This window comes from Ostrinia nubilalis, chromosome 27 (genome assembly GCF_963855985.1).
Source record: "Ostrinia nubilalis chromosome 27, ilOstNubi1.1, whole genome shotgun sequence".
Taxonomy (NCBI): Eukaryota; Metazoa; Arthropoda; class Insecta; order Lepidoptera; family Crambidae; genus Ostrinia; species Ostrinia nubilalis.
In genome coordinates, this window is record NC_087114.1 from 4,723,056 (window position 1) to 4,742,474 (window position 19,419).

General features: G+C 38.8%; 2 protein-coding genes across 2 annotated transcripts in view; one reads left to right on the forward strand and one right to left on the reverse strand.

Annotated features, from left to right (window-relative positions):
• LOC135085008 (uncharacterized) lies at nt 1-4,090 on the forward strand. The gene is made up of 3 exons (XM_063979783.1): nt 1-806; nt 2,036-2,266; nt 3,393-4,090. Exons 1-3 carry the CDS (start codon nt 39-41, stop codon nt 3,591-3,593), a joined length of 1,200 nt encoding a protein of 399 aa, XP_063835853.1. The 5' UTR covers nt 1-38; the 3' UTR covers nt 3,594-4,090.
• A 142-nt stretch (nt 4,091-4,232) lies between these two features.
• LOC135085004 (NAD kinase 2, mitochondrial) overlaps nt 4,233-19,419 on the reverse strand; it is a 43,065-nt gene continuing 27,878 nt past the window's right edge. The window contains exons 8-11 of the mRNA XM_063979779.1: nt 18,274-18,407; nt 16,276-16,415; nt 15,506-15,631; nt 4,233-8,139 (exon numbers count right to left, since the gene is read on the reverse strand). Coding sequence (XP_063835849.1) covers nt 8,021-8,139; nt 15,506-15,631; nt 16,276-16,415; nt 18,274-18,407 — 519 coding nt within the window. The 3' untranslated portion in view covers nt 4,233-8,020. The remainder of the gene's footprint in view (nt 8,140-15,505; nt 15,632-16,275; nt 16,416-18,273; nt 18,408-19,419) is intronic.

Genomic DNA, 19,419 nt, shown 5'->3' on the forward strand with positions numbered 1-19,419 from the left:
ACACCTCTCATACTTCAGTACTGCGTAGAGCTAACAACATGACGGACGTGCGCGAACTTGCATTACGAAATATCTTGGAAGAAATAGCCGTCGAGCAAAAATATGGAGACCCGGACATACAAACGTCAGCTATACCAACCACCGGCTCCAATTTCACCTCCCAACTCTTCTATGCTACTATCAAATCGGCAGAGAAACAGGATATAAACGTATTCGCAAAAGTCGCCGTCGTCGCGGAAAAACTCCGAGAAGAAGTCAAAACATTCACTATTTTCGACACCGAAAGACACTTTTACACGAAGCTAACGAAGACGTACAAAGAAATAGAAGACAAGCACAACATCCCAGAAGAACACAGACTTGTTATTCCCAAGTATTACGGAGGCAGCAATGATTATTTGAAAGAGGTGGTGGTGCTGCAGGATTTGTCTAAAGATGGCTTCATAACATACGACAGGTTGAAGTCTATCGACTGGGAATACGCGTCGACAGCAGTTGAGGAGTTGGCGAAACTCCACGCGTTGTCCATAGCATATCAGAAGGAATATCCGGAAGATTACGAAGCAGCTAAAGGAGTTTTGAAAAGACCAATGATGGGAGATGATCATCCTATAACAATTATGTTGAAACAAACGCTGAGCAAGACGGCGCAGATGGTTCGTGAGGAGAACAGGGCGAAGCTGGAGAAATTCTTCTCCGAGACGTTTTGTTTCGAGCAGTTCAAGAATTTTTACGAGCCGATCAAAAGGCCGGTCATCATACACAGTGACTTCAGACAGAGCAACCTCATGCATAAAATAGATGAGGTAAGTTTGAAATGCCTAATAACTAACTCCTATTTACTTAGTAGAATAAAAAAGCAAAGAGTAGGTAAAGACCAACTGTTCGCAATTTTTAAATGGCGTGCACCGTTTCGTTGGTTCGTTCATTTCAGCCAAAGGATATCCACTGCTGGACAAAGGCCTCCCTCAAGGATTTCCGTATCGGCCGGTCCCGCGCCGCTCGCATCCAGATTCTTTTCTCTTAATAATTTCGTTGCGGGTCCAATGACTGTTTAACTTTCCCCCGGGACAAACTTGACCTTCATTGGTTCAGTTTTTATGGCGGTCAAGCTGTAGATCCTGACTACACAGGAGTTGCAGCGGTGGTGGTACTAAGGTATTATGGGGTTAAATCAATTTTAAGCGTCTGCGTCGTTTAGAATACAAGCATCCAAAATAATCGAGGATAATGACAATCATCTGAGATTATAAGAGTCATCGGCCACGTACGAGTTCAAGCCGTCGGAAAACTTGGCAAGAATTCAAATGGCGGCGCAAGGCAAAGCTAAGGAACTCATCTTTGATTGTCATTGTCCTCGATTATTTTCAAGGCTACAATAGCAACCGGATACAACCAATTTCATCACAGTCCTTAATATAGTCGTAGCAATCATGTACTTACCTATTCTATTGAGACAGGCGCCCGTATTCACAAACATTAGGTACTATGAGATCTCACGGTGCGCGTGGACGCACAGCGTGACACACGAACCAATCACAGAGCTCTATTCAACGCTGTGCGTTCAATTTGCTGCTTCACTTAAGCAAGCACAGTTTGTGAATACGGGCGAGGGACTGCTTCCTGTGTGCACCAAAAAGAGTACACTAGGTAGATAAATGATAATGTTTGAAAAGCTAAATTTAAAATAGGTACGTAGCTTACTTTTGAAATACTAACCTTACATAGCATAGGTACTTTCGAGACCTAACTTTTGAAAGCTAACTTTCTGAAAACCTAACATTTCTAAAATCCAAAAAAAATACTTAACTTGTTAGATGTATGCCCGTATACACAAACATTACTATGAGGTCTCGCAGTGCGCGTGAACGCACAGGGTGACATACGAACCAATCACAGAGCTCTACTCAATGCTATGGGTTCCATTTGCTGCTTCACAAAGCAAGCATCGTTTGTGAATACGGCCTTAAGAAATGTGACGGCACAAAAAGAAGCCTTGCCATACCTAATAATATTGTTTTTTTTACCATTCCAGGACGGCAAAGTCCAAGTAGTGATTGTGGACTACCAGTCCTTACATCCAGGACCGGCTGCCAATGACTTGCTGTACTTCATCTTCACGGGGTCAGACGGGGCGTTCCGAGCCAAGTACTTCGACCGGCTTATTGACCACTACTACGAGCATATGGCTGCTGCGTTACGGAGGCTGGACTTGGACCCTAAGGAGGCTTTCCCGAGGGATATCTTTGATCAGGAGTTGAAAGAGGTGAGTGAGTCTGGTTGCACTAGACGTCTTCTTCTTCTTCTGTCGCTACACTCTTGGCAGTAGTCGTGGTCGTCACGCCTGGTTTGGTAGCAAGCTTCACAATCCGTCGCCATTCCTCCCGCATTGCAGCCTTTCTTGTACATTCGTGGAGTGGACCACTCAGTGCGGTTTTGATCTCCCGCGGTCTTTATGCCTTCAACCTTCCCCTGCACGACAAGTCGTTCAACAGACGTGTCGTCATGACTACTAGACGTGGTGGTGGTTAAAGGAGTAATTCAAATAATTATTTCGAATTCAACTGCCAATAAAGCTTACAACATGTGAATTGAGGCAGAAGAATGTAAGCAGGCCTCCTTCTTACACCCCCTCGGTGGACGGATGATCTAGTGAAAATTTCGGGATGCTCCTGAATTTATGCAGCGCATAACCTGCCGTTGTGGTGGTGAACGAAACAAACATGCTTTTGTTTCATATTGATAATGTTTATGAAAATGCGTGTCATGATGGATGGTCATCATTCATGAATCGGCAATCGTACCTATTTAATTCTTAGATCTATTTATTAAAATCAGTTTATCAGTGATAAGAATTTTAATTTTGTTCTTTTAAGGATATAGTCATATAGTACTGTATTTTATCAATATTATTATTATACCTACAGGATGGCGCTTTTTGGGGGGATTACAGGTACTTGATATCGAAAGTTGATACATCGAATGTCACGACATCGATTGATTGCAATATCGAACTATCACTACATCGAATAAAACATATTAGCAAATGTTTTTACATAACACGTTGCAGTATAGATTATACATGTCTCGTCGAATGAACGTTCGATGTAGCGTTTTCGGGGTAACAACTTTGGATATCACCCCCTATTAGGGATAGAGAACCCCTATTTTTTGCGAGATAGAAAACCTGGGTAGGCGGGTTCCTGGAGTTTAAATCACCATGAGTCTCTTCGACGGCAAGCATGGCACATTTTGCGTGCGCGCTTTTTACAAAAAATATAGTTGGGTTTTTACTGGCGGTCAATATCCCGGCTACACAGGAGTTGCAGCGGTGGGAACGAGAGGTGGGAAATTTTCTATTCTGCGGCTTATTTATTTATCTATTTCCACAGATGCTGCCCTTCGGTCTTCTCATCGCGGGCTTTTTGCTGCCCATGATCACCGTAGACACGGCAGACGTGAGCAAAGACGGCGAAGCGTTTGAGAACGAGAGCTTCGAGACTATGGCCGAGCTGATGGGCAAGAGCAATGATTTGAGCACAAGAAGGCTGAATGAAGTTGTGGACGACTATGTCAAGTGGGGGATAATATAGAAATAACTTGGAACTTTATTTTAAAATTGGCTGCGTAAAGCTTCAACCACACCAACGCGTCGGCACGCGTTGCATCGCCATCGCCGGCGCGATTATAGGCCAATGACAGGTCGCGCGGACTGTCATGGGTCGCGCGACCTGTCATTGGCGATCTGCACGCGTTGGTGTGGTTGAAGCAAAAGAGAGATTTCAACGCATTGAGTGCCACACGAGACAGTGGAAAAAAGCTAAATAAAATAAAATAAGTAAATCAATTTCATAAAAATAGGTACTACTTTATATTATACCTTTGTTTCATTTATTTAATTTTCTTTACTAGATTTGTCAACTAATTTATGTATAAAAATTTATTAAATGTAAAAGAAACATGTTAAAAAAAAGATAATAAATTAATTTTTTTATCATTTTTGATACCTTTTGTTTTTTAGGATTGAAGTATATGTTTTTGATAGCCATTGGTCATATATTGCAGAAATACACCTTTATTTTGAACCGAAGATATTTTTTATTTCCGCACGCCCGATGATATTAATGCACCCGTCCGCAACAGTGACTCTAAAACGAATGACAAAATTCTTGTTTTAAGCTTAAAGATCTCGATATTTGACCCTAAAATAGATTGAAAATAAAACCAAAAACTTCATAATAAGTGTATATTTATTAACCAATCCAATTTTGTGATGTAACGTTAACAATAAGTAGGGTAACAGTATACATATTTTACATATCGTGCTATTTTAATTTTCAATGGTGTCAATTATTTTATACCAGCCACGAAATTTTCCTTTAGTCTTGAAATCATTTAAGACAAACATATACCTACATGAAAAATTCTACATCATCATCATCATAAGAATGGCAATTCAAGTATAGTGAAAGATAAGTCGCTTAGATATAGTGAGTAATTGGAGATATTATGGCGTGAGATTAAGATAAGTAACTTATTTTGTAATAAAAGTGAGCAATGATAAGTCACCCTGCTGTAGGGTCATGTCTCACATTTATTTATTTATTTATTTAATGAAAGAAACATACAGCTTTTATATTACATTATAGGTACAGGAAAAGTTTAGTTTATTCATAAGCCAAAAAAGTTTCCAATGTTAATTTGTCAATAGCGAAGACATATTATAAAAAGTTTCGTAGTAATTTAACTAGGTAATTTCGTTCATCAGAAACAATCCCACTTAAACGTGGTCAACCTTCTTAACATGTGAAGTAAAAACACGCAGAGAACAATTGAATATATCAATGTGACTGTATCGAACATTATGTGTGTTGCAAGCACGAACAAGAAATCTATTCTTTGAATAATTAGTTCTACAAATAGGAATAGAGAAAACTGCATTGGAGCGGGCACTGAGCCTGGGACACCTGAATGACACTCGGCTGAGAAGGAAGGATGAATCTATGTAGTCATTTAAAATTTTAAACAATAATACTTGATCCCTATGTTCACGTCTTAATTCTAATGACTGAAGCTGCGCTGAATGCGTCCATCGCTCTATTCAAACTACATGAAAGTGTCATCTCTCATTTATTCAAGCGTTTACAAAAATTGTTTTTAGTTTTATGGTATGGTTATACATATTTCACTGTTTTTCGTCGTTTTGACGTTAACACAGTGCCACAAGTGACTAATTTTAATATGACAGCTCTAAGACATTGGCGAAATCATGGTTCTCAAAACCCAAGTCGTTGCCAAAATAAAAAAAGAAGAAGAGACGTTTTTTCATGCGTTAAAGAAAACATTGATACTGGTACAAAATAATTGACATATAGTCTTATGATTGCGTACACATTATAAAACCATCGGATTTCTAGTTCAATATTTATCTGCTGATAAAAATAAATACACAAAGATATTTAACTGCCACTGTTCAGAACTCTAGGATACTTTCATAAAAAAAAACTTAATAATTATTACTATTAACTATTTATTTTCCGTTACTCCAAATTATTATACATTAAATTATTATTAATAATCCCAACCAATTACACGGCTCAGCTTAATGGCGAACAAGAGATCCATATCATTACAATTATAAATGTATTCTTAAAATTATTTAACTTTACACTTAACTTTAAGCATAAATATGTGCCAAATTATAAAATTTAACTATAATTATCTCGTATTTAGAATAAAAGCTTAAAACTCGATTTCAAGTTCTGTCTAACAAGGTTGACGATTATTGGTGACTTTACCTGACAGCTCTCTATCAGAGACCTATGAAACCAATTTGTAGTTTATCTGACAGATAATTACCTGTTAATATGGGCCCTAAATGAATTGGATAAAAAAAACTTACATTAATAAATAAGCTCATCTCATGTAGGTCTTTTCGATTATAATATCTACACTTAAAAATAAGTTCAGTCTTACACTAAACATACGCCACTATTTTTTTTTTTTTCATTATAGAAATGTCAGGGGAAGACTGCATTAGACTAAGAGCTAGTGAACGCCAGACCTACGTCATTTTACAAAAGGTGGCTTTTTCTGTATATTCAATAGACTGTAATTTTACTAACGTTATACCATAAAATCTAATTTTTATGTATAATATTTGGGCAATAATTAGAAGTATTTTCCCCAACAGCCAGACAGTTTTGACAGTTCCAACTCCGTGCCAGACAGTTTTTTTAGGGTAGCTCCCAAAGTTACGATGACCCAAACTTCATAATTCACCAACAAACATTATATCCTATATTGGGAGCATACGCTGACAAACTTTCAGCTTTTATTTATTTATTTTATTGATTTGGAATAACAACAGCCGACACATATAATAGACTTAAATCAAATATTTATCTTAAACTAATTAGGCCAAAAAGGTTATCCACAGCATTAACGACGTAAAATGACTTAGGTCTGGCGTTCACTAGCTCTTCGTCTATATAACCCGATTGAGCTAACTGCGTACCTCGCTGGAATGCGACTCTCCCTCGCACTCACCCTCCAACGCAAACCTTCCGCTTTCGCCCTGTCCCTACCAAAGCGGCGATGTGACGTCACGGCCGCCAGATGCGCAGTTAACTAGATAGCGTTGTAATAATTGATGATTTTTCCAATATTTCACTATCAAATACAAAATTGTTCGTAGCACGCGTACATTATTATAGGATAGTGAAAGAAAATACAAACAAAAAGAGCTTTCCCATACTTTGATTGCCAATTTTGTATGCGAAGGAAATTTTTTTTACGATTTGCCCTTTTTAGATCCTTCATTCGTTGATTAAAAAATAGTGGTGTATAACATAATATTTACATTTTTGTAACATTCCTACAATATTTTTACAGGAAACGTAACACAGTATTTTTACCTCTATAACATTTGTTACTTGCACATTTTTGGGCTGTGTTTCTTTAATAATAATATGTAGGTATTATTAATAATTTCATATTAACATTATTTTATTTTCTAAGCCACCTGAAGCGCCACAAAAATCACAGCTATTCCCAATTTTAATAAAGATAATTATTTTCAAATACTCGTACACTCAGCGTCAAACAGTTCGTGACACCCAAAGTGGCCAAAAAGTAGACAACACAACCTTATTCCAATGAGGGCTATCGTTTTAGCGCTCACCAGTTGGCGCCACTGTAGAGTAAGGTCCTGTCACTTGCTAGTAGCGAAGACAGTGGCGCCAACTTGTGAGCGCTAAAGTGGTAGGAGGACTATCGCATTTGCACTCATCAAGATGGCGCCACTGTAGAGTAAGGTCCTGTCAATCGCCAGGGGTGCCAACTGTTAAGTATAAAAACGATAGCCCTCATCGTAACAAGACGTGTTGCGAACTTTTTGGCTACTTTGGGTGTCACGAACTATTTGACGCTGCCTAAATGTATGACGCCGATTTCTTTCTGATACGTCATGACACAAAACGCCAAACAAATATAAATCCACCTTAATGGAAATATACAAATGTATACAGGGTGTTAGGTAAATGGGTATATGAGCCGACACTAGCCCATGTTAACATGGTCATATAAATGGTATGATGAAGTCAGAAAATTGATATCTTCATTTTAATTATTTTAATTTTCATACGTATAAAATTTATTATGGATGAAAATTAAAAAAAATTAAATGATGATATCAAGTTTCTGACTTCACCATACCATTTATATGCCCATGTTAACATGGGCTAGTGTCGGCTCATATACCCATTTACCTAACACCCTGTAGATCGTTTCATCCACGAAGACGCGCCCCACCAATTTTTGTCTCGGTCGCGCGGGGTGCGGGTAGTTTGATCCGAGCGTCATTATTGTAGTGTGCGTGTGCACTCATGGATAATTTAGCGTGTACCGATAACACTCAAACATTAGCGGAAGAATGGTGGGGCGCGTCTTCGTGGATGAAACTATCTTTAGAGTACGTTAGAATATAGTATAGTCTCAAGTTTGAATCACTTGTCTCTACCTAGTAGGGCAGAGCGTCGTCCATTTGCACTGTCATCAGGGAATCTTCTGGCAGTATCTCCAGCATCGCTTCAGTACCGTCGTTGAAGGGAAACGACACACTACCGTCTACCACTAGCCCTGGGAAATAAAAGGGAAAATTAATAGGGTAGATTAGATACAAAAATATTTTGTAGGGTGGCGTTAGCAACGGTTTGGACATGTCCAATTTTTTAAACTATCGGAAAGACTTAAGAAAAATACCAAGAGATTCTAAAATACCTGCTGAATCGATTGCGATTGTCAACTGACAATGATTCTGTGGGCTGAGCGTGAGTATAGTTCCAAAATACTGAACTGTCCTATGCATGACATTGAAAGTGGGGCGCCACCGTCAATACCGGATCGCTGGTTCCGATTTTTGCCATGTTGGAAACCATATAGTTGAACGATGGTAGCGCCCCCCTGTCATTGAGTTTGGTGGGACAGTTCAGTTTAGGTCATCCATACAAAATGTATGACGTGATTGGCAACTGACAACGATCTCAATCGACGATACGCCACCTGGCGGAATAAATTCGCAGTATTTGACGTACTTTTTGTGAGCTATCGAAACGCGAATCTGTCATAGATTTCGTAATGTAATACAAGCAATGACGTCACGCAAATCCCAACTAATATTATAAATGCGAAAGTAACTCTGTCTGTCTGTCTGTCTGTCTGTCTGTCTGTCTGTTACGCTTTCCCGCTTAAACCTCGCAACCGATTTTGATGAAATTTGGCATAGAGATAGTTTGAGTCCCGGGAAAGAACATAGGATAGTTTTTATCCCGGTTTTTGAAACAGGGACGCGCGCGATAAAGTTTTTCTGTGACAGACAAAATTCCACGCGGGCGAAGCCGCGGGCGGAAAGCTAGTCATTTTTTTTTTTTTTTTTTTTTTTTTTTTTTTTTTTTTTTTATATGCTAGACAAGGCAGGTATTTGACCGCAATCGCACCTGGTGTTAAGTGAGATGCAGTCTAGGATACCAATATATATATATACCAATAGAAAGGTATTAAAACAAAGATTTTATGCTTATAAAAATTATTTCAAATTTTCCTCGCAATTATGAATACAAGGGTTCAAACTGCGCGGTCAGTGGTCTCTAGAAACACGAGCGAATTTCGTATCAATATCGGCGGCTGGTTTAATACAGGATGCCTTGAGGGACTCCAAATCAGTATGAGGCATAGAGCAGGCCTTCCTCACCAAATGTTGCCATATTTTGTAATCCAACAGATTAGAGTCTGGACTGGATGAGGGCCAGACTTCGTGCCGGCTGAGGTCAATTTTACGCCCTACGAGCGGGTTTTGCGCGCTTTTCGCTCTATGAGCTGGCTCAGAATCCTGCTGGAACTCCCAGTGTCTGTTATTGGGCATGATATGTGAAAAAGGTTCTATAAGCTTTGTGAGAACTGAATTTTGAACAGAATGGCTTTCGTTTTTATGCCTTTCATGCAAAAAATACCTCAAAAAGCCCAAATTTGAGACATGTTACCAAACCTTGAGTGACGATAATAGCTGGCCTAGCTGGACAGCCGAAATTAAGCTGGTGCTTCTTCATTGATGTACGCATCCAACTTACCATTTTGTTTTTTTGTAACTCTCCTCCATGGTAAATAAAAACATTCGAAAAATTTTATTCAAGGTACTTTTTTCCCGCGTACCTACCGCTTAAGCAAAACGTGGGATTTCTTCAATCTTAGGTCTTTTAAGGCCGGGTAGCAGAGAAAATGGCGAAAATGAGGTTTTCATTTTTCATTTTTGAGGTACTAAACAGTAAAATTAAAGGCTAAGATTTTTATTGGGCATAGTTGAGGATATTTTCTAGGGCTATTAACGGATGGAAACACGATTTGATGAAGTTGACTCGATAGAATAAATTCCCAAAGTTACCTCTATTCGTTTTCTATTTATGGTTTTATTTTTAAAATAAGCGATTTGAGATTCTAAATCTTTTACTAAACTAAAGTTCAGAAATAACTTGAGGACTTTTAACGGATGAAATTTTTATATTGCGTCTTATTTAGTTACTATGTTAAAAAATGTGGAAAAAATCGTCCATGACGGCTTGGACAATCTCAATCAGTCGCGCGGTGGCGCTTACGGAGGATGGACGCGTGTCAGTTTTTTGGACGTGACAGTTCGCGATTTGTCAATATTTTTGACAATGATGACTTTGATGAGTCACAGTATAATAATATCAGTGTTACTGGAGAAAGCTTAAATTTTTGATAATTAAAAATTATCAATTTTGTCTACCTATTGAAATTTAAATCGTTCGCATCCTTTTAAACGAAGACTCTACTCATGATACATAGTACATTCCTCAAATATGAGACAAAACCAATGAGTTAAAATTACATTTTAATAGTACCTACATACAATCGTCTTACACTCTTTAGAAGAGCACACTGACACAAATCTATATATATAAAAGAAAGTCGTGTTAGTTACTCCACTTATAACTCAAGAACGGCTGAACCGATTTAGCTGAAAATTGTCAGGGAGGTAGTTTAAAGCCAGGAGAAGGACATAGGATACTTTTTATCCCGTTCGAAATAAAAAAAAGTCTGCTTATTTATTGCCATTAAGGCGGAACAAAGTTCGCCGGGTCAGCTAGTAAAAAAATAAAAATGTAAAGTTGATTTGAATACTTGTGAGTTTTTAAGAACAGAATAGTGTGTTCGTATAATGTATTTGACCTTTAGAATTATCGGCAAAAGCTGAACGTGATGTCACATGACACATGCCTATAGTAGTTTATATTGAACTTGCGTGTTGTTCTAACATTTCTTATAATAATTATTTGATAATGCTAAGGCTATAGACTAAGAGCTAGTGAACGCCAGACTTACGTCATTTTATAAAAGCTGAAAGTTTGTCAGCGTATGCTCCCAATATAGGATATAATGTTGGTGAATTATGAAGTTTTTGTCGTGGTGGCTTTGGGAGCTACGCTAAAAAAACTGTCTTTCAAGGAGTTGGAACTGTCAAAACTGTCTGGCTGTTAGGGAAAATACTTCTAATTATTGTCCAAATATTATACATAAAAATCAGATTTAATGGTATAACGTTAGTAGAATTACAGTCTTTTGAATATACAGAAAAAGCCACCGTAAAAGTTAGACTTACGTTATACCACAGATAATATAATACTAGTACAGATGCATCATCCCATACTCGAAATGTGGCCGACCTAAGTCTTGAAACTGCTCGGGCCCGCTTGGTTTCCTAGTGGTGATAACAGATCGCGCTAGTGTGCCGCAGCGGACTTGACCGTCCCGCGGTTTGCGACCCGCTAATGCTTTCTATTCTAGCAACTTGAGCGGAGTATTTATTTGGCGTGCTATATCAAAAGATGGCGCTAAAGCCAATAAGTTTACTGCTTTGTTTATGAAGGCATGTAACTAAGCAAAAAACAGATTAGAGACGCTATTGAAAATTTCGACACGGTATAATAATGTCCAAGTAGCACAACGATCACAGCCGACGCTCAATATCCAGCACCGTGGGTTCGTATCCCGCTACAAATTATCATCATAAAACTCCATTTTGTTTTATTTTATTAGGTATATAAAACAGGAAAATATCGAAACATGCAGTAATAAAGGTAGATATCAATAAAAAACTTATTTTTTCCATAAAAATATTCAGAAATAATTATTATGTAAAAAAAACATAACCCTCCTTCTGGAGCAGTCAAGTAAATATCAAATGAACTGTTCGTAAAAAATACAAAATCCAGTTTTAGTTTTTCGTACTCGTATCGTAGTTTATTCAAAAATATGCCTACATTTTAATCGACTTGCACATACAGGTTTAAGATTTAGGATTATCTGTGATTTAGGTTTAGGTTTTTCGTTGCATTCGTTTGCGCGTCACTCGCGATAATAATAGCACCTACCTATTTATTTACGAGTAATAATACCGCGCTGGCACAAAATATACCTAGGTGGCAAAATCTGGGGGCACGGCAGTGCCCCCACCAAGTCGAGCAAAAAAGCGGCACGGCCGTACCATCCTTTTCTCGAAGCAATTCAGGCCATTTTCGACTGCCTGTAACTTCGTTGTGGATAAAACTAGAAGGTTGAATTTTCATTAGCTATGCAGGCATTGTAAAGACACGGTATATTTAAAATTTCATTCAATTTGAACCAGTAGTTTAGGAATTATAACGGGTCAAAGTTACTTAATTTTGTCACTCACTGACTCACTGACTCACTGACTCACCGATCATCAAAATTCTAAGGCACTTCTAGCAGACCTAGAAGCTTCAAATTTGGAATATAAGTAGTGTTTGGTGTATGAATCTAGGAAAAACTTAAATATTTGGGGGCACGGTAGTGCAACCGCCAAGTCGAGTAAAATTTTTCAATTTCGGTCCAGTTTTCTAGATACATAACTGCTGTCTACAAAATACAAAAAGAAATGAGATTTGGGGGCACGGTAGTGCAACCGCCAAGTCGAGTAAAATTTTTCAATTTCGGTCCAGTTTTCTAGATACATAACTGCTGTCTACAAAATACAAAAAGAAATGAGATCCCATCAAAAACAATACTTGTCAAAAAAACCAAGTCTCGCAACTCAGTTGTTCTACGGTAAAAAGTTGTGAGATCCATGTAATACCAAGTCCAGGCCAGGAAATCTTTAACGTTTTACATAAATATATTGACTTGGCCATCGCATGAAAACACGTGTAAATTAAATTATTTAGTGCGATGGCCAAGTCAATATATTTATGTAAAACGTTAAAGATTTCCTGGCCTGGACTTGGCATTACATGGATCTCACAACTTTTTACCGTAGAACAACTGAGTTGCAAGACTTGGTTTTTTTGACAAGTATTGTTTTTGATGGGATATTATTTACTTATTTAATTATTATTTTACTGATGTTTTATTCCTTCTCTCTCTCTATTTATCGTCGCCGAACACGTAGAATTTCGTCCAATGACACCATGCTACCCATCCTTATCACTCGCGCGTAATTGTATTGCTGTCGCGCTCGCTCACTCACTTTGACGGCCCGTCCCCGTCGTACGGGCTCGGCGACCGGACTACAGCATCATTTTCGATTCACTTACACGTGCTGCGTGAATGGCTGGCATGCATACCTACTAAGTATATTGACGTTACTGGGATCGGGAGTAGCCCCAATGGATGGGTACCTGCCTACCAAGCTTGTTTTCATTTAGCGCGCGACACTGGTCTTTTTAAATAAGTAGGTAGATAAGATTAATAATTCATAAATTAATCGTGTGCGTTACATCAGCGACATGGTGACGCTGGTCGGGATGTGCTTATGTGGAGGGGTTGGTGCCTTGTATCCTGTAAATGTGTCGAGAGTCTACCATTTGTACCTACCCGGTAAGGTTGCGGAGTACTTAATTGGTGAAAATGGGATTCCGCTGCGGTAATGCTTCTTATTTTCTTCAATTACTCCGAAATCTTATTGGGCAAAAATGCTAGATTCTCGTCTCGGCACATTTACAGGATTTAAGGCTCTACCTTTTCCATGACATAAGCACATCTTGATCAGCGTCACCATATCGTCGCTTGCCTCTCTAACTGACGTAACTGACATTTTGCAAAATTTTCAGGCGATTAGATAGATCGATTCGTCTTGCGAAATTAATTAAGATGGCGTAGATAACTCCGTTTCGAAAAAAATGACAGATACGTCACTTAGAGAGGCAAGCGACGATATCTCTGAGGTAACGCACACGAATGAATCTGCATTTTGATTTTAAATAAGTGAAATACAACTTGATGCAGACTGACATGTATTTGGGAGAGAACTTGCTTATGGATAATTACCTACTGTCTACCGTAACATTCGCTGCCTGCCGCTCGCGCACCCTGCTTCTAATTTCAAGGACGCCAATCCAATGTGCCGCGCGGTCGCGTCTCGGCGTGGCCAGCTAGTAGGTAGGTAAATTATGATGCGTCGCCGCAGAGTAGCCGGCTATGGAGCGTGCGAGTGAGACAGCAGAGCTCTCACTTTGTTTATGTTTTGGCCGAATTTAATAATTAACAATGGAATTAAACAGGGGATTAACAATGGGTTCACTTTAATAGGTACTAGGTTAAGATTTTTTTTTATTTGCTATACATATCTTAAAATAAATTAAATGAGTAAAAAAACATTAACTGCACCTCTGCACCGCACTTACCTACTAACAGCTCTCTGCGTGGCTGAAAGGTTGACTGGCGGATAATGCTCTTAACATTATGAACAAAAGGTGGACCTTAAACATTATTATCGGCAATACAGTTTATAACCGACTACACCAGAAAAAGGGTTATGTTTTTCCAGTGTATGTAGGTCTTTAGATTAAGATTCGTCTTAATTATTATTGTGAGTGACACTGGGTAGGTTATCATAATTGGAAGGAAAACAATCGAACCTTTTATAGCCACGATAGCCGAACGGTGAAGGGGTCGGAGTGGCCGACTCGAGATCCGGGGAACGCGGGTTCGAATCCCACCGCCGCTCGACTATTGTGGTGAGCCCACTCGTAACACAAGCTCATTTAGTTTAACACGAGGGGCTAATGGGACTATTAGTAATATTTGGAATACAAATTGCTAATAATCTTAAAAAAAATAATCAAAATTGTCGATTTTAGGCGCCACAATGTTAGACAAATTATAGCCAAACTTTTGTAATGCTAATTTGTGTTTCTTTCATTTTTATTTGAATGTAGATGTTTTTTTTTTGCATTTTACAAGAAATATGACAATTAATAAAAATAATAATTTGTTGCAAAACCAAACCTATTTTAGTATTTTTATAAGTGACGAAATAAAACAGCAGCGATGAGCGCCATCTATTACATCATTTGTAACTAAATGCTACTTCGACAGCGCCGCAAAAACGATTGCTTAAGACTTCAGTTTTTACTAAAGATAAAATTTTATTATATGAAGAAATATTGTTTATTTGAATCATTCACTGTGTTTAAATGAACAAATTAATGTGTAAAACATTTTTTCATTATAGTTTACTGAGCATTAGTGACTTTTTACAAACGTCTTCAGAAATTCGATACTTATGTCGCCATCTAGTGAGATTGATTTGGAATGATTCAAGATTTATAGGCATCGGGTTCCCGTGGTTATACTATAAAATCTGATTTTTATGTATAATATTTGGGCAATAATTAGAAGTATTTTCCCCAACAGCCAGACAGTTTTGACAGTTCCAACTCCTTGCCAGACAGTTTTTTTAGGTTAGCTCCCAAAGCCACCACGACCCAAACTTCATAATTCACCAACATTATATCCTATATTGGGAGCATACGCTGACAAACTTTCAGCTTTTATAAAATGACGTAGGTCTGGCGTTCACTAGCTCTTAGTCTACTACTAAAATGTCAGAAATAAAAAAAACTTGCATATGACAAGTAACAGCTAGCATACTATTAAAAGGTCAAACAAATGTGAATTTGGAGTGACTTACCAGCGTCAGTGCAGTGCGACTTGACCTTGACAGAGGTCGCTTTGTCCCTCACCCGCAGACCCCTAGGCGCGGGCCAGTCTTCAAATGTTATGTACTCTCGCACGCTATAGGCTAACTGCTCTGAATCTACAAAAAAAAAATAATTATTAAAGAAATATCTCCATGGGAACCATCATGTCATAGACAAGACAAATGTAATGATGAAGCCCATCATACTATCGATAAAATCGATAAAGTATCGATAATACGCCAATGAATATTGCATCCCCAACTGCCGTGCTCCTGTAGTGGAGACTTAACAATTTGATGATGATAATGTAGGATTAATAAGTTTTGTGTGTAACGGAATAATAGGATGATTTGAACGGCTGTATGATTGGTCTATGCAAGAAATGGAAGGGATGAATGAAGATTGAGAGTGAGAATAGTAGTTTAAAAGAGGAGTCAGTTGGATGTTGTGAGTTGTGTCGACAAGACGGAAGACGGACGAGTTGTTTAAGATTTATTGTAAAAGACGTGTAAGCTGTAATTGTCGAAGGAGAAATACATCAAGTTCACCAATTCACCCGAGATTCATCAATACAAAAAAAACAGAACTCCCACAATAATGATGCTTTTGATGACGATAATTATTATGCTGATGGATAACGGATATAAACACAATCGATAATATCAAAATCGATACTAAAATTTATTGATGATTTATAGATTTATTTTGTAGTGTTGTCATCGTATCGATAGTTTTGCCATCGACATTTTTAAATACGAACCTGGCGCGAACATCAGTTTCTGGTTGTATCTCTCGGTGACTTCTCGCGCTCTCTCGAGACTTGTGTCCAGCTTGACCTGGTAATCTTCTGAGAGGATCTTCATCAGCTCCAGAACGGAATGGGTGCGGAGGCAGTTTATACTGCAACAGAACATATTCAGGATTAAAATAGTAAGACACGGGTCTTAACGCGACGTTTATTAATGAGTTGTGACCACGGCTGCAGCATAGCAGTCGAAACGTCAAGCCGTGAGTACATAACTGAACTCATTAATAAACCCGTGTCTTACTATTTTAGTTGAAATGGAACGCAAAAGTTTAAATAAATATATAAATATTCTTGGACATTTTACACTGCGCCGCTAGCCCCAAACTAAGCAAAGCTTGTACTATGGGTACTAGACAACGGATATAAACATACTTAAATACTTTATTTTTTGTAAATACATACATATTATACATAGAATACACCCAGACTCGTCACAGAAATTAAAATTCATCATTTCAATTTCTGCCCGGCCGGGAATCGAACCCGGGAACTCTCGGCATAGTAGTCCGTTCTGAACCACTACTACACCAAACGGCCGGTATTTAAAATCTTATATTCAGGATTTTAACCAAATACCGTCCACTAGTAGACAAAAGCCTACCAATGATTTTCACGACCGGTCCTACGCTGCCTGCATCCAGGTGCTACCCGTGGCTTTCACCAGATCATCGGTCCACCTAGTGGGAGGCCTGCCTACGTTACGTCTGGCCCGTGGTCGCCACTCGAGAACTTTTCTGCCCCAACGGCCATCGTCTCTACGAGCTATGTGCCCCGCCCACTGCCACTTGATTTTAGCAATTCTGCGAGCTATATCGGTCACTTTGGTTCTCCTGCGGATCTCCTCATTTCTGATTCGATCACGCAAGGAAACTCCGAGCATAGCACGCTCTATCATTCTTTGGGTGACCTTGAGCCTTTTTAATAAAATCTTTGTAATTACTACATAGTATAAAACAGTTGCTTTCCGCTGTCTGTCCCTATGTATGCTTAGATCTTTAAAACTACGTAATGGATTTTGATGCGGTTTTTTTAATAGATAGAATGATTCAAGAGGAAGGTTTATATGTATACTTTTTTTTTATCCACAACGAGGAAGCTCTTGGCCTGTATCTCACCTGATGGTAAGTGACGATCAGGCCGAAGGTGGAAGCGAGCTTCACCCGGAATCCTCAACCACGGAGGAACTGGCTATCTTACCTCTAACTGCCGGAACACAATAATGCTGTTAACATTGTTGTTATGGCGACAGACTTAGGTAAGATGGTGGTAGCTAGCCAGGCGGACTTAGAACAAGCCCAACCACCAACAAAACCGAACAGAAAAATCTGCCCCCACTGGGAATCGAACCCGGGACCTCTGCGTCAGAAGCAGGTGGTCTTACCACTAGACTTGGCACCCGTGCGAAGCCGGGGCGGGTCGCTAGTGAAATATATCTCATCTGAAATGCCAAGAAGTGCTTCCAGTGCCGGTGGTAACACAGAGACCTAAGCTCTTAGCAAAGGGGTGAAATTGATGATGAGGGGACCTGATGATGATGATGAAACATATCTCTTACCTGAAATGCCTCAGAGTGCTTCCAGAGAGTAACACAGAGGCTTGAGTTTTTAGAAAGGGGTGATATAGGTGATGAAGGGACCTGATATTTGGACTAAAGCCCGGTCCGGGAGCACGTAGAATTTTGTCCAATGACCCCTAGCTACCCATCCTTATCGCTCGCACGTAATTATATTGCTGTCGCGACTGTGCGACTGGCACCCGCAGTGAGTGTGCGAGCGCGATAGCAACATAATTACGCGCGAGCGATAAGGATGGATAGCTTGGGGTCATTGGACAAAATTCTACGAGCTCACGGACCAGGCTTTAAATAAAAATATTTTCTTTCTTTATTTCTTTCTGATGATGATGATGATGATGATGATGATGATGATGATGATGAAACATGTATCTCACCTGAAATGCCACGAAGTGCTTCCAGTGCCGGTGGTAACACAGAGGCCTGAGCTCTTGGTGTGCGTCCACTTGCCGTTGTCGATTTGAAGTCGGAGGAGCGACACTCGCGACGTCACGCTCTCTCCTATGAACACCTGGTAAGAGAGAGAGAGAGAGATAGGTAGTTTTTGGTTCGATTTTTTGTATCATACTCTTAGACTTATGCCCGTTTTCACCATCAATCCCTAATTTTTAAGTGACCCCTATGAAAACAAAATTCCTGTTATATGTCACCATAGGGGTCATTTAAAAATTAAGGATTGATGGTGAAAACGGGCATTAGAACATGAGTGTAATTATTTACTTTCAATGGATTTAGATGTATTATTATAAGATACAAAGTTGAAAATTTATTGATAACGCCTTTGTACAATAGGTTGATCTAAATTAAAACTTCTAATTCGTAATAACTACATACAGTTTTATTTTTATTTTTACAATTTCATACACCTCTAACTTAAGGTTAAAACAGTGATAAATAAACAACATAATAAAGTATACCAAATGTAGGTCAAATCCACAATTTCTTTATACATGTACAGATGCATTTTTTATGAAAAATAAAAAAGTCACTTGTAAAGAAAAGCAAACTAACAAAAATAATAAAAAATAACTACCAAATTAACTATTACATTACTTATTTGTTGTATCCTGATTTCTCCGATGAATACCTGTGCGAAAATGGATCTTTTAGGCCCAGAACAGACGGTGAAACGCAACTGCAACGAAGCTGCAACTTTCTGATGATTCTGATGAATGAAACTGAAACTGAAAGTTTCAAAATGGTTGTCTCTCAACGGACGCTATGGCAGAAACTTTGATGCAACTCAAAAGTAACTAGCAGTTGCAGTTTCGTCGCAGTTGCGTTTCACCGTCTGTTCTGGGCCTTACTCAAGGCTTTTCAAAAAATCTACCGATTTTGTTTCAGCTTAAACATGTCTAGGTACTTTTGGACAAAAGCCCAAGGATTCCTTTCAGTTTTACGAGCTGTGTGTGGAAGGGTAGATAACTGACCACCCTGTCATCATCATCATCATCTCAGCCATAGAACGTCCACTGCTGAACATAGGCCTCCCTCAATGCTTTCCATGTTGCCCGGTTGGTAGC